The 14,902-nt window shown below is 39.7% G+C and overlaps 1 protein-coding gene across 1 annotated transcript in view; it reads left to right on the forward strand.

The window, feature by feature from the left end:
- The window catches only part of LOC126272450 (uncharacterized oxidoreductase YjmC-like), a 228,043-nt gene that overhangs the window by 177,623 nt on the left and 35,518 nt on the right, over positions 1-14,902 (forward strand). The window contains exons 4-7 of the mRNA XM_049975327.1: positions 1,824-1,885; positions 1,968-2,021; positions 2,412-2,510; positions 8,413-8,608. Coding sequence (XP_049831284.1) covers positions 1,824-1,885; positions 1,968-2,021; positions 2,412-2,510; positions 8,413-8,608 — 411 coding nt within the window. The remainder of the gene's footprint in view (positions 1-1,823; positions 1,886-1,967; positions 2,022-2,411; positions 2,511-8,412; positions 8,609-14,902) is intronic.

The following is a 14,902-nucleotide window of genomic DNA, read 5'->3' on the forward strand; positions in this document are numbered from 1 at the left end:
GTCCACACTTCATCACAGAACATGGAGATCAGAGGCTTGCCCATTCTGTAAAGCAAGATAGGTGACATATCGAATGACATAACTCCTGAAAGAATTCTGTATTGGTGCAGTCACAAGTGTTATGGAGCACACCATTGCTGATCGTGGGGCTCCACAGGGGATGACCTCCATGTCTTCCCAACATTATCATCCAATACAATTACAGTGTGCATGCAATTGTTGAAAATGGACCTTGGATCATTGGAAATGTGTTGCCTGCTGAATGAATTGCAATTCTTGTTACACTAAGTCGCTGATTGTGTCTGCATCTGCCAGCACCCAGACAAGTGGCTGCCTGACCAGTGCACTGGAACACAGATGGACTGAGTGTATATTATTGTAGACCACCTGCACCCCATCATGCTTGAGTGTTCTGCAATGGCAGTGGCATCTTCCAGCAGGATAACACTCCATCTCACATGGGTAGAGTCATGCTCCAGTGCTGTGAGAAGCATGATAGTAAACTCATGTTGATGTCTTGGCAAGTAGATTTTCCTGATCTGATCCCAGTGGAACACATCTGGATCAGCTCCATGCCCGTAAACCCTTGCCCATAATTTATAGGAACTGCACGATCTGTGCATAGACCTTGTGCCACATACCTCTAGAAATGTACCAACCAGCTGTCAAATCCATGTCATGTAGAATTGCAACTTGTGTTCCAGAGGTAGGCCAACACATATTTAAGCAGTTGATCATAATGTTTTGGATCATCTCTGTATATAATCTCAATATTTTCTGTCATGCTTTGTTGTATTAAATCTGCACTTTAGTAGAGTCCCAGTTCAACCATTAGAAGACTGTGCAACACACACAGAAGTGGCATGCCAGCAATGGGTTCCTTCGATATTCATACCAAGTTTGTTTCTGTTTTTGAGTGGTGTGCTGCTGTTTCATTCAGGATCAGTGGTAGCTCTTCTAACACTCTAGCGCATACCAGTGGGACAGTCTACAAGGTTATCGAGATTAATAGTAGGTATGCTAAACTGAGTGAAATAATTTTGTATATTGATTTGTAGTATCTGGTGAAGTATGTAATGACAAAAGAAAAATTTAATTCTAAACAAACATTATGAATTGATAACCAGTAAATACCCTGTAGCTGAATGATGTATGGTAGATACTGACACGAGTAACAGCGTGTAGATTTTACTGCTTTCAAATTACTGTCATTTTTTGAATAAATCCCCAAGGCACCAAAAACCATCTGCCTGAGTGGGTGCGTTTGTATTCACCTTTGATCATGTATGGGGGTGTTTGTTCTTAAACAACAGAAACAGTGGTAGCTCAAAAGCAGTTAAAGTCTCTTTGCTCTAACTTTTGTCTGTGCCAAGCATTAGTCATATACACAAGAATGATTCCCTTTCTGTGATTTTGCATATTGTTTCCATCCTGGATTTTTTAATACTGTAAACATTTTATTCTAATTTTCTACATTTCTCTCTTGGATACCATTCAGCTTTTTTCTTTATTTTTGTTTTAAATATAAGATTATCATTACAACTAAATCACTTAAAATTCATTATTAAATTTTCACCAGACACTGAATATAGTTACCTTCCTACATACCTACCTAGTTTTAAATTTCTGATCTATATTTACTCATTTTTGCCCTCTTTAATAATGAAATTTTGAGGCCTATAGTAATGTTTTAATGTATAAAAAATTGAAATTTTGTGGATATCGTTAAGTTTTGAAGCCAGTGTACTTCAAACATACAGACATATTTTGTGAATTGGTATCATTTCCAAAAAAAGGAAATTGACATTTTGGATTTTTTTAAGGTTGCAATCATTATGGAATGGCTGGTTTTTATGCTGTCCAAGCACTGAAAGAGGGAATGTTGGTGAGTTGTATTTTATTTAGTTTGTTTTCTAGCAGTAATTTCATGAAGTGCTGTCAGTTGCTAACCATTTCTGTTATTCCAGGGCATGTCTTTCACAAACACATCACCACTGTTGACACCTACTCGTGCAAAGCAGGTAAGTCATGTCTGTTTGTTTTTCTTACTTCTTGAGATTTATATGTTACCTACTTAATTTTTCTGTAGATCATGTATTTCTCACAGTAACTAGTGATGATGATGCAAGGGGAGAGGGAAAAAAAAAAAAACAACGAGAAGGCTATTTGCAATGCTATAGCTCAGTGCAATGCAGTGTTACCAGAATCATCGAGATAATGAATGCATGTGATTGTTATAAATGAAGTCCTATTATTCTTGTAAATCACAAGCAAACTTCTGAAATTGTTGCTGCATTCTTGTTGATTGTTCATTTGGGGATCTTGACATTTACACTGTCAAGTCACCTATTTTGCGAGAGTGTTGTATAACTGCATTACAAATATTTATTGAACATGTAACACATTTACAGGCAGCCCTGGGTACAAATCCGTTGTCACTGGCAGCTCCAGGGACTAGAGAAGACAGTGCTGTTATTGATATGGCCACCACAGCTGTTGCTGTGGGAAAGGTAAAGCTCTCCCATTTCAATCCTATGTTACCAAGAATTGGCTGATGTGAAGATGTTGATTATAAAATGCTTGTTTTAATTTGTGCTAAGAATAAAAACTGAGACATATGGCAAATGGAAACTGTATGTGAGCAACAAGCAACGGTAGAATTTTAGAAAGTCAGTTTCAGTGTTAAGTTTATTGGATGTTGTCTTATGTTGTGTATTTTCACTCTCTGTTGTCTTAAGGAGTTCTCTTTTGGGGCAATACACCTAAAGTAAATAATGTGTTTATTGAGCAGAAGCAAACTATAAGAACATTGTGTACTTTTCAGTATATTAACTTCTTAATAGTTTTTGTTGCTGACAGTGTCAGTCAGAGAACAATTTGCTGCACATGCAAATATCATTTGGCATCCCTTCATTTTTCCACGGGAAGTGATATATCATTTGGTGCCCCCATTCCCCGTCCCCCCACCTCTCCTCCCCTTCTTTGGACTTTTGGTGTTAACCTTGAAATAAACCTATTTCTAGTGAATCTAGAAATAAGTTGTTTTTGCTACTAATTGCCATACATCCTGAATACAAATTTTGTGCTTCTTTCAATAATCACATGCGCATGTGAACAAATGCAGCTCACACACACTACTGCAGTCTCAGGCAACTGAAACCACCCTGTGAGCAGAAGCACCAGTGCATGATTGGAGTGATGATGAGATGTGAATAAGGAGGAGGCTGGGGTGGGGAGGGGGGAGGGATAATAGGGTACAGGTGGCAGACAATGAAGTGCTGCAGGATAGACGATGGGCAGGGGAGAGATGGGGAGGGGGAGGAGGGGTTAGCAGTAGAGGAGAGAAGTAAAAAGACTGGGTGCGATGGTGGAATAAGGGCTGTGTAGTTCTAGATTGGGAACAGGGAAGGGGCTGGACGGGTGAGGACAGCGACTAACGAAGGTTAAGGCCAGGAGGGTTATGGGAACATAGGATGTATTGCAGGGAAAGTTCCCACGTGCGCAGTTCAGAAAAGCTGGTGTTTCTGGGACGGATCCATATTGAACAGACTGTGAAGCAGTCATTGAAATGAAGTCATTTGAGCACGCTGCCAAACATGACATTCTTCATTTCAATGTCTGCTTCACAGCCTGTGCCATATGGATCCTTCCCACCAACACCAACTTTTCTGAATTGCGCAGGTGGGAACTTCCCCTGCAATACATCTTAAGTTCCTGTAACCCTCCTGGTCTCAACCTTTGTTAGTCACTGGCCAGCCCCTTCCCTGGTCCCATTCCAGTACTACATAGCCCTCATTCCACCGTTGTACACAGTCTTTTTACTTCTCTTCTTTACTGCTACCCTCTGCCCCTGCTCCAGTGTGTGTGTGTGTGTGTGTGTGTGTTGTGTGTGTGTGTGTGTGTGTGTGTGTGTGTGTGTGTGTGTGTGTGTGTGTGTGATGTAAAGTAATTACACCTGCAATAAAGTCAATTAAGACTTACTCACAATTAAATATATTTACTTTAAAATCACACCATTTGATTCTAATATGTGTATCCATGAGGCTGATGCCAGAATTGCTTCAAATTTATTATTATGCTCTTCAGAAGTGCATGTGGTCATAATACTACCAACATCTACTAACACCACACAGCCCCAAAAATTTCTTAATAAGTAACACCATTTGTATTTTGGATGATGTCGCTTTGGATATAACAAATACACAGTAATGAAGACTTTCACCATGGCATTAACTATAGAAAGAACCTACCACAGTGATATTATGACTGGAGAATACAGGCATAATAAGAAAACAGGTCTTCAAACAATATTCCTTTAATGGAAATTAACATATTTTGATTGACAGAAAGCAGGAGTTTTGGTCTGAATGAAAACAACGATTCCCCCAAATCTGTATCCTAACAACTATTTGAGGATCCACCATCTTTCAATTAGTTGTCTTTTGGGTAGAATTTTTTCCCACTAAAGTAAATTTACTAAATTGGCTTAAGTATGGTATATGACATTAGTGCCAAGATAATTGTGCAACAATTTTACTGTACATTCTGGACATGGGCCAGTTATGTGCTAATATAAGCCATGTTTGTTGAGCTCAATATATTAGGCTAATTTGCCAGCAATAACTCAATAGGTTCCATTAAACATTATACAACAGAATTACTAAACCAGCTGGGTCTGAAACACAGAAACTTACAGTAATTTGCATAGAACATGACAAATAATAATAATAAACCATATAATATCAGCACTTATCACTAATACAAAACACAGGCAGAATGAGACAGAATGGGCGTGCAGCAGTCACTACTCAATGACAGTGTCTACAAAACTTCAAGCCCACAAAAACAGAATGGTGCTGCTGATCCAAGAAATTGCTCACTGTTACAGTCAGTTATTTTGCAGTGAAGTCATTCCAGTATCGGCTTGTTTAAAAAGCTCTGGAAGTATCGCATTACAGAACAGAGACCACAGGGCAGGCTGTATGTCTGACTACAAACACCATCCCTTCCATCATGGCCATAGGCCCACAGCCAATATCAACAACTGCGGACAGCCAAGGTCCTCATACTGCTATCACACTTCCTTGTTCACACAACTCTCTCACATACTGCCTATGCTATTCCTTAAATACCTCTTCCTCAGTGGGCACTGCTGCCCAGGGATTAGAAGTTTGTTGTGACAGAAGTGGTCAAAGAGCACAAACTAAGATGGATTGATACTATAGAATTAGTTGCTAGAATTGCTGGTGCATGAATATATATACTTACAGAAGCAAGATTTTTCAGCCACCTGCCTTCTAATATGAATTTCAGTTTTCAAAACAGACCATGCTTATATACTACAGTAACAAGAAATAATCTTCAAAATCATTGAACTCTCCTCAGCAGCATAACAAACTCTGCCTATGAAATCTTGCTATTGTAACTGTAAAGTTGACATGTCAATTTTCAATTACTGCTACTCTTAAATGCTAATTGTGAAACAATTAGGTACCGTCATAGCTACCCTATCATTTTGAGACAGGTTTTATTTTGATTTAAAGTTGATTCAATGATGTTACATTCTAAGAACTTGAAAATCTTTAATTGTTCACATAAATTACATATTTTTTATTGTTTTCAGTTTGCCCTTTTGATCTGTATTATCTCAGATAAACAATTTCAGGGAATTTTCGTATCTTGAATGCAGTATAACCTCATTAGCACAAACTCCCACAAGACGAACTAGCGGTTAACGTGAAAAACATATTGGTATCACCAGAAAGACATTAGTTCTTATGGTATGTTTTATTGCTTAACACGAATTTTGGTTAGGGCTAATTACGAACTCTGTTTCAGTTCCTAGCATAATTAAATTTCACTGTAACACAAACTTCCGAGCTTAGAGTATTCTAAAGCGTAATTTTTCTTTTCTGAAATGAATGTAGGAAATGTAGCTACAAAGCTAATTATACTTATTGTTGACTTGTTTATAATGTATTGTAGGTCGGTAGCTGCGATTATCACTTCAACACTCATCGTATGCTGTACATTGTAAGACATTCAATAATGTGTGCAGTAGCATTTAGGAATGTACTCAGTGCCAGATTAGACAGGTGTTCTGTTAGTCCTAGCCGTATTGAGTTTGAAAACTGAATAAAAACTACAGTTACAACTGGTACCATAGCACCCTAAAATGGCAAAGAGGAAACAGACAGCTCTAAATGTACAGTTAGAGCTTAAGATTCTAGATGAAGTGGACCATGGTACCAAGAAAACAGCAATTGCAGAGCAGTTTGGAATACCTAAATCTACTTTATCTACGATTATTAAGAATCGAGAAAAAATTATTAATGCTGTGGCATCAGGTTCTGCAAACAAATCTAAACAACTTCATATTGCCAAGTATGAAGACATCGAGACGTTACTGCTAGAATAGTTCAATCATATGCATGCATCTAACATACCTTTAACTGGCCCTGTGATTCAGTCAAAAGCAAATGATATTGCTAAAGATATGGGCATCAAAGACTTCTGTTGTTCTGCTGGTTGGTTGTATTTGTTCCAAAAGAGACATTTAATTTCATCTGTACAAGTTTGTGGTGAAGCAAATAAAGTTGTTGAAGAAAGTGTGAACAGATGGTTGCATGAATTCAACTCAGTGAGGGAAAAGTATGCCTCATGGGATGTGTTTAACATGGATGAAACTGGATTAATTCTACCATCTTTTTCCAAATCACAACTTGGGGATAAAAGGTGATAAGTGTGATGGTGGAGCATGAAGCAAACAACGTGTGGCTATTGTACTGTGCTGTAATACTGATGGCAGTGAGAAGTTTCGTCCCTGGGTTATTGGTAAATCCGAGAAACCACGTTGTTTTAAAAACATAAATATGGACAATTTACCTTGCATCTACTCTCACCACAAGAAAGCTTAGATCGATGGCACATCATTTCGCAAGTGGCTTCTCTGTTTCAACAGTTGAATGGTTGCTCAAAATAGACATGTTCTTCTTAAATTAGACCGATGTGCTGCCCATAACGTTCATGATCTGAACCTATCCAACATAAAGGTTCAGTTTTTTCCACCCAACGCCTCAAGCTGCCTTCAGCCTTTGGACCAAGACATAATCTCTCTCATAAAGAGAGCTTATTGTAAGTGATTTGTATGAGCTGCAATTAATGCTGCTGAAAACAATAATGCAACCCCAAATTGGAATCTGCTTGATGCACTAAAAGCCGTCGCAGCAGCCTGGACCTCAGTATCACCACATCATATAGGGAAGTGCTTTAACAGAGCTTGAAGACATAGCAACATGACTTAGAAGATGCCACTTCACCCGTTGAATGGACAGTTCTGCAGGACGTTGCAAACCCTGGGATTAGTTTCGAAGAATTCATTAGTGTAGACAACGATGTTGCCGTATGTGCTCCTGTTTAATTGGATGTGCCAAAAGCTATGAACTAGGTGCAAGAAGGGCCATCAGAAGAAAGTGAAGAGGAAGAGAATACATCTACCATTCCACCTACCCGTCAGGAGATGTTTACAGCCTTGGACTGTTTAAAATGGTTTGCTTCAACATCCAACGTCACTGCTGGGTTTACGGACGCTATCATTATAATTGGTTGTGAAATTACAAAATATTATCGTTCCCATGAATGTCAGCGAAACATGACCGAATTTTTCCCAAGAAAGTAATGTACATAATTTGTGAGTACTTGGATTTTACAATCACTTTATAGTGTTATAAGTCTACAATAATGTGATTGATAGTGTGGTGTATTACACATTAGTGTACTGCTGTACATGTATAATTATTAAAATCTGTGTTTTCAGTTAACACAAAATTTTTTAACACAAAGTCCTGATTTTTCGGTCCCTTCAGATTCGTGTTAATGAAGTTTTACTGTACTATTTACTTAAATGCCCTAGTCTTTTACAACTAAGTTTACCTTTGTTTTACACAACATTGTAGTAGGCCTCAAGAAAAAAAGTATTACTTTACTCTTACAATAATAATACATTACTTTCACTCCATTCCTCAGACTCAACTTTTACACAATTCATGTCCATTTTCTTTCTTTTCCCCTCAAATGTGGTGCCCCTACATGTAACATCCACAGATGTATCCCTCAAGACATATGCTATGCCTCATAATAACCAGTCCTTACAAATAGCAAATTTCTCACCCAGTTGCATGTTTTTATCTTACTTTAGTTTTTTAAGTACATACCATTTGTTTCTTGTTTCTTCCTTTATTTCTTATTCCTAGGCTATTGTAGCCCAGAAAGTTATCATGTAATCATATTGTTATCTTTTAAACCATGTTAGCACATTATAAATGGTTTATTCTGGGGTAATTTTGTCAGACGGTGCTGCTGATGACAAACGCCCTCTGAATAGTGGCATAAAGCACAGTTCCTGCATTTCAGATTGAAATGCAGCGGCGCAAAGGAGAACCTATTCCATCCGGCTGGGCTCTGGGACCCAATGGTGCAGAAACAACTGACCCTGAAGTGGCCTTCAACACTGGCTGTCTTATGCCCCTTGGTGGCCAAGAAATAAATTCTGGATATAAGGGTTATGGCTTGGGCCTTCTTGTTGAAATATTTTGTGGAATACTTAGTGGTAAGTTCTGATATCTTACAAGCCTTTTTTTGTATAATAATAGTTGATTACTGTGTTGATGCTACATATAACATCTGTATACTCATTTCAAACTCACCAGTAAGCCCTATGACATGATCTCCAAACTTGCTGTAGCCGTATGCTCAGAGACTTGACTTGTGAGTACCCACTGCTGCTCATTTATCCAAAAACTTGTCACTTGTGTCTGTTGTTGGGTGCAAATGGACTATATATATAATAGAGGGAAACATTCCATGTGGGAAAATATATCTAAAAACAAAGAAGCTGTAACTTACCAAACGAAAGTGTTGGTATGTTGATAGGAGATAATAATAAAAAACACACAAATCCGAAATTTGTGTATGTGTTTGTGTATTTTTTATTGTCTCCTATCAACATACCAATGCTTTCATTTGGTATGTTACAGCTTCTTTGTATATATATATATATATTCACAAAGTTGTGTAGTTGCTCCCCTTTTGTGTGTGTGTGTGTGTGTGTGTGTGTGTGTGTGTGTGTGTGTGTGTGTGTGTGTGTGTGTTTGTGTGTGTGTATAACAGTTTGAAGACTGCAAACGTTTTTAAATATTTAATCTTTATTCAGAGAATGTCCTACAATTACCAGAAGCTACATCAAATGCAGACTGTTAAGCTGGCACATTCTGAAAGGAGTATTTAATTTTAAAAGCTTTGAGGCTCAGTGTCAGATGGCAACTGTAAGTTTGCATCTCTGAGGTCAGTTTAGGAAATATACTGACCTTGCCAGCAACTCTTTGGGACCCTGAAACATCCCCACTTAAATTTTATTGTTAGTGATCAAACAAATGGTCAGTTTGACTTCTGATTTTAGTGACCATTACCTAAAGGATATAGCTCATCAGTGTTTCTGCTATGGAACCTGCTACAAGTTTTGGCTGCTCAATGGTATTACACCCAAGGAAAACAGGTTTTGTGACTGTCAACATCAGTGTGAGTTTTCACTTTGTAAATTGATGGATTCTCATTAAACATGATGGAAGACAGTCTCTACTTTGTCTTACACATTTACTCATGTCAAATCTTAACTTAGGTCTAATCCACCAAAATATTGTCACAAATTATTAGAGTAATGGCATGCATATTCCTCACTGCTATCCATTGGCTGGAGCACTAGGTGTGAATGCGTATGTATTTTTATATTCACTACACTTTACCACTAATCAGTGTAATTATTATGGTTTACTGAGGGTGAACACTCATACAAAACAATACTTCCAGTTCACCACCTCCCATCACGTCATCGCAACAATGGCTCTACTACAGACTGACAACAATACAACTCACTTGCTCAGCTCTCATGGCACCTAACAATTGATTCATCATCTATTCTAACATGTGTGGCTGAATTATGATTATCTTCAAGTAAGAGATCGTGATCCCTTACAATGCGATGTGGGATAAACAACTGTTTCACTGTGTGTGTGTTGATTGTATGCTCAAAATCACCTCAGAGTCAAACAATGCCGTTTTGTTTCTGTATCACAACCATGAGGGTGGACCACTGGCTTGATAATCTGACACCACCCAAAGTTTCTGCCATCTCTCAAGTTCTGCCATCACTTTCTCTCACAAAGCAAAAGCCGTGGGGCAGGCTCAACAGACCTGAGGAACAGACAATGGTTTCAATGTTATATAGGTAAAAAAGTTGCTTCAATGACTGCAGCAATGTATTCAGGCCCTGAAATGTTATGGCCTGAGAGACAAGGTTAATGTCACCAACTGTTTCAAATCAAAAGTAGTGAAAGTATCAAGTCTGTAAACATTTTTTGCCAACAGTAAATTTACAACTGAAAGTGTGAGGGGCCTTCCATATCTTTGTTTCTGGCTATTATTTGTCTCTGCAGTGGAATCTGGTACTCACTATAGGGTAGTAATTGACACTGAGAGCTCTGTAATGTAGGGAGATGGGAGATGGACACCCCAGTTAGTGATAAATACCTAAATTGGTCAGACTAGCTGAGGCCCCTGTGCCTAATTGTAACTTTTTACAACAATCAGATATCTCCCAGTGTACCATGATAGGCTGCTGCTGTAGACCAGCTGATGGACTAGTAGTCTCAACTGCAAACATGGTAATGTTGTCCCATTGCAGTGCTCACTGTCATTTCCAGGCACCAACTGCTTAGTGTCCTGTTGTGTGGCAGGCTTGACAAGTTGCAAGGAACTAGAGGCATTATCTCTCCTCATGGATTTTCCCTGTGGTGTCACCGCCAGACACCACACTTGCTAGGTGGTAGCCTTTAAATCGGCCACGGTCCGGTAGTATACGTCGGACCCGTGTGGCGCCACTATCAATGATTGCAGACCGAGCACCGCCACACAGAAGATCTAGAGAGACTTCCTACCACTCGCCGCAGTTGTACAGCCAACTTTGCTAGTGATGGTTCACTGACGAAATACGCTCTCATTTGCCGAGACGATAGTTAGCATAGCCTTCAGCTACGTTATTTGCTATGACCTAGCAAGGCGCCATTATCAGTTATTATCGATATTGAATCATGTACCATCAAGACCGACGTTTGTCATTAATGGATTAAAGTTAAGTATTCCACCAGCTACATCCGTTTTTCTCAATTCTAATTCCCTTGTCATGATCCAGACCTCACGCCAGCCTGCGTGAGCTAAAACGCGTGCATTTCGGCCTCCTTTAGTAACCCTGTGTTGGCTCTCCTGCCAACCACAACATTCCCCTCAGTAGATTTCTCAAGTAACAGACGGAGGGACAGGTCTGATGCAGCCCCCACCTTTGCAGCCAGCTGCTGGCAGGTCACATTCTGCTACTGTGCATAACTGACTGCCTCAACAACTTGGACACTAAAGCCTTAGAACTGCCAGTGGGACCCTGTCCTACTAGTATGACTTGTCATACAGTCAGAAAACACATTCAGTGCAGTCAACTCTTCTGACTGTGTAATTTCTGCTACCTTATCTAACACTGGATGTTGTTGTTGTTGTTGTTCTGGTCTTCAGTCCTGAGACTGATTTGATGCAGCTCTCCATGCTACTCTATCCTGTGCAAGCTTCTTCATCTCCCAGTACCTACTGCAGCCCACATCCTTTTGAATCTGCTTAGTGTATGCATCTCTTGGTCTCCCTCTACGATTTTTACCCTCCACACTGCCCTCCAATACTAAATTGGTGATCTCTCGATGTCTCAGAACATGTCCTACCAACCGATCCCTTCTTCTAGTCAAGTTGTGCCACAAGCTCCTCTTCTCCCCAATTCTATTCAATATCTCCTCATTAGTTATGTGATCTACCCATCTAATCTTCAGCATTCTTCTGTGGCGCCAAATTTCGAAAGCTTCTATTCTCTTCTTGTCTAAACTGTTTATCGTCCACGTTTCACTTCCATACATGGCTACACTCCATACAAATACTTTCAGAAACGACTTTTTGACATTTAAATCTATACTCGATGTTAACAAAATTTTCTTTCTCAGAAACGCTTTCCTTGCCATTGCCAGTCTACATTTTATATCCTCTCTACTTCGACCATCATCAGTTACTTTGCTCCTCAAATAGCAACACTCCTTCACTACTTTAAGTGTCTCATTTCTTAATCTAATTCCCTCAGCATCACCCGACTTAATTCGACTACATTCCATTATCCTCGTTTTGCTTTTGTTGATGTTGACCTTATACCCTCCTTTCAAGACACTGTCCATTCCATTCAACTGCTCTTCCAAGTCCTTTGCTGTCACTGACAGAATTACAATGTCATCGGCGAACCTCAAAGTTTTTATTTATTCTCCCTGGATTTTAATACCTACTCCAAATTTTTCTTTTGTTTCCTTATTGCTTGCTCAATATACAGATTGAATAACATGGGAGATAGGCTACAACCTTGTCTCAGTCCCTTCCCAACCACTGCTTCCCTTTCATACCCCTCGACTCTTATAACTGCCATCTGGTTTGTGTACAAATTGTAAATAGCCTTTTGCTCCCTGTATTTTACCCCTGCCACCTTCAGAATTTGAAAGAGAGTATTCCAATCAACATTGTCAAAAGCTTTCTCTAAGTCTACAAAAGCTAAAAACGTAGGTTTGCCTTTCCTTAATCTTTCTTCTAAGATAAGTCGTAGGGTCAGTATCGCCTCCCATGTTCCAACATTTCTACGGAATCCAAACTGATCTTTCTCCAGGTCGACTTCTTTCAGTTTTTCCATTCGTCTGTAAAGAATTCGTGTTAGTATTTTGCAGCTGTGACTTATTAAACTGATAGTTCGGTAATTTTCACATCTGTCAACACCTGCTTTCTTTGGGATTGGAATTATTATATTCTTCTTGAAGTCTGAGGGAATTTCGCCTGTCTCATACACCTTGCTCACCAGATGGTAGAGTTTTGTGAGGACTGGCTCTCCCAAGGCTGTCAGTAGTTCTAATGGAATGTTGTCTACTCCAGGGGCCTTGTTTCAACCCAGGTCTTTCAGTGCTGTGTCAAACTCTTCCTGCAGTATCATATCTCCCATTTCATCTTCATCTACATCCTCTTCTATTTCCGTAATATTGTCTTCAAGTACATCCTTCTTGTATAGACGCTCTGTATACTCCCTCAACGTTTCTGCTTTCCCTTCTTTGCTTAGAACTGGGTTTCCATCAAAGCTCTTGATATTCATCCATGTGGTTCTCCTTTCTCCAAAAGTCTTTTTAATTTTCCTGTAGGCAGTATCTATCTTACCCCTAGTGAGATAAGCCTTTACATCCTTACAACACTGGATATGAATGTGCTAATGTATAAGTCTGTATCACTCTGCCAAGTGCCAGCTGCACCATTCCATTGTGAATTAGGGAGTCTGTGTGGGAATTACTACAGTGTTTACACTCAATATTGCATCTACATGCTATTCCCTGTAAGTCTTTTGTCCACACTGCATATGACTGCCCAGTATGCTTCAGATGCTGACTGAAATGTAAGTGGGTAGCTACCATGTGCATTTTCTGACTCTACTACTGTGTCAGTAATCTATTCAACTCCACAAATTCTAAATATTTGTGGTCCATAATGGGCCACAATTTCTTTACTACCTCATGCAAACTACTTCCACATGACAGCAACAAATTGTTCTGATCTGCAGATTCACTGATGCAACTTACCTGTCAGCACAGCTTAAAAGTGTATAGATAATTTTCCAACCTTTCTTTGGTCTCATCAAAACCTGGATATAAAGTTGGCAAGGGCAGCAGAGTCTGTGTCACCAGTGCTCGTGCCCCCAGTTGCACAGTCAGCGAATGGATCAGCTCTTGTATTTTCTCTGGTTGTTGTTGCTGCTGTTTCAGCTGCTGCTCTTAGAGCTGCATTTTCATGTCCAACAGTCCAAAAATGCTGGGTTGCTGATAGCCACTATATACAAAAATGGTTGTGACTCGCCGATCTTTCAAAGTGCCGCCACGAAATTACGCACGTCCTCTACATGCGGTGCTGTCAGCCAGCCATGCAGCAGCAGCGCCACCTAAGCGACCTGCCAGCCAGCGGCCGCTAGACTTGGACTCAGTCATGATTTGACTGTTAAAATGTACACTCATCTTACTCTATTTACTTGATCTGTGACTTTCATTTATTGCGTCTTCCTGGAAATATATTTGTTCAACTTGAAGTTATAGCAACTGGCGACGAGGTAGTGGTTTCTCTTTTCCATCGTTGACCCACGTGTTTCCATGGCTACTTTATAGCAACTATTGCAAGGTCTCATAGAACAGCAAACGCTTCTCACAAATGCGATTCGTGATTTCGTCATGGCATCAAATGCGGGGCGTCTCTTGTCGTTGTCTCTACCTCCTTTTCCTCCTCATGACGAGACAGCGGAAGACTGGTCTGATTACGAAAAACATCTTCGACAGCACTTCTTGTCATTTCATGTCATGGACGAACAAACATGTAAGTCTCTGTTCCTTTCATGGATTTCACCTCAAATGTATCCGTTGTTGTCGCAAGTGGCTCCTTTCAAAGATCCTGCGCCTTTGTCCTTTGCTGAAATGTGCTCTCTTCTGTCTGTCTATTTTCAAAAGCAAACACATGTGGTAGCCTCTCGTGTTGCCTTTTATCGTTGTCAAAAACAACCGAATCAATCCTATCACCTATCACATTTGGGCTGCTGAACTTCACGCCGCAGTAGAAAGTGTCAATTTGTTACTAAAGTTCACAAAGAATCCTACACCAGTTCCATGGTACGGGATGCTATTATCCGATCGGCACCCGACAAAGGAGTTAGGCAACGTGCCCTTCAGTTGGCAAATCCGACTCTAGATGTAGTTCT

This window comes from Schistocerca gregaria, chromosome 5, assembly GCF_023897955.1.
Source record: "Schistocerca gregaria isolate iqSchGreg1 chromosome 5, iqSchGreg1.2, whole genome shotgun sequence".
Taxonomy (NCBI): domain Eukaryota; kingdom Metazoa; phylum Arthropoda; class Insecta; order Orthoptera; family Acrididae; genus Schistocerca; species Schistocerca gregaria.